Genomic DNA, 1,028 nt, shown 5'->3' on the forward strand with positions numbered 1-1,028 from the left:
TTGCAGGAGGGCATCACAGTGTCACCCGAGCGCCGCCAGCTGTACTTCTCAGTCACCCGCATCGGCAAGGGCATGACCAACCTTACGCAATACAACCCGGTCCAAGATGACATCAGCCTGCCAGAAAACAAGTGCGGCGTGATCATGTCCGTTGATATGGATGAGAACTGGTCCGGCACAAAGTCTGCGGTGAGTGCACGCTCAACGCACCCGCACATGTGCGCGCGCGACCGACGCGCCAGGCGCACTTTACGCCCGCCCACCGGTCCGCAGCAGGCGGTGCCTCGACGCGGGCCTGACGCGTGTGTGGCTGTTGATGCAGTGAGACAACTGCCCGCCTGACCCACGTCCGCGTGGCCCCGCTGCGCCCTGCGCGCTGTTGCATGCGCCCCTGCCGATCCCCTAGACCCTGCAATCAGAAATGCGAATGCTCATGATGCGTCAGCGGGCCGAGCCGCGGCCTGGGGACCTCTCCTGCTGCCCTGGACCCGCTGCTACCCCGTCAGGCGTCCCGCTGTTCGCATTCGCTCCCAACTCTGGCCTCGCCTATCAAATGCCGTGATCGAAATTGTAAACCCCTCTCTCAGGTCCTCCTGGCCGGCAACAAGAAAGCCAACACTGACAGCAACAACTCATGCAACACCGAGGCCATCTCTGAGCCCGACAACGTGCATTATGTCGCCAACACCCTCATCATCAATGAGGACACGGGGAACCACCTCAACAACGTCGCATGGTGCGCAGGGCACGTACACCCTGAACCCTGAACCCTGATCATGACCTCTGAGCGGCCACGCCTTTCTACGACTCCCTTCTGTTCAACTTGCTGAGGGCCCCATACGACCATTTTCCCACCCGAAACTCCCATGTTTCTCAAAGTGTATCCACCATTCCTTGATTTTGTCGCATCCCTCGTCTGGTTTTCCAGCTCCTGCCCGCCACCTGCCACAAGCCACCGATCATCGTGCTCTTGCCTGGCGCATCCCTATCCTCCGAGCCCCAGCCCCCCCCCTCGCGCCCAGGGGCGC

At 61.4% G+C, this 1,028-nt stretch overlaps 1 protein-coding gene across 1 annotated transcript in view; it reads left to right on the forward strand.

Moving 5' to 3' along the window:
• Positions 1-72: 72 nt before the first annotated feature.
• MNEG_13694 (hypothetical protein) overlaps positions 73-1,028 on the forward strand; it is a gene marked incomplete at both ends in the record, with an annotated part of 2,875 nt that continues 1,919 nt past the window's right edge. The window contains 2 exons of the mRNA XM_014037833.1: positions 73-189; positions 588-736. Of these exons, the coding sequence (XP_013893287.1) occupies positions 73-189; positions 588-736 (266 nt within the window). The remainder of the gene's footprint in view (positions 190-587; positions 737-1,028) is intronic.

Source organism: Monoraphidium neglectum, assembly GCF_000611645.1.
Source record: "Monoraphidium neglectum strain SAG 48.87 unplaced genomic scaffold scaffold03987, whole genome shotgun sequence".
NCBI lineage: Eukaryota > Viridiplantae > Chlorophyta > Chlorophyceae > Sphaeropleales > Selenastraceae > Monoraphidium > Monoraphidium neglectum.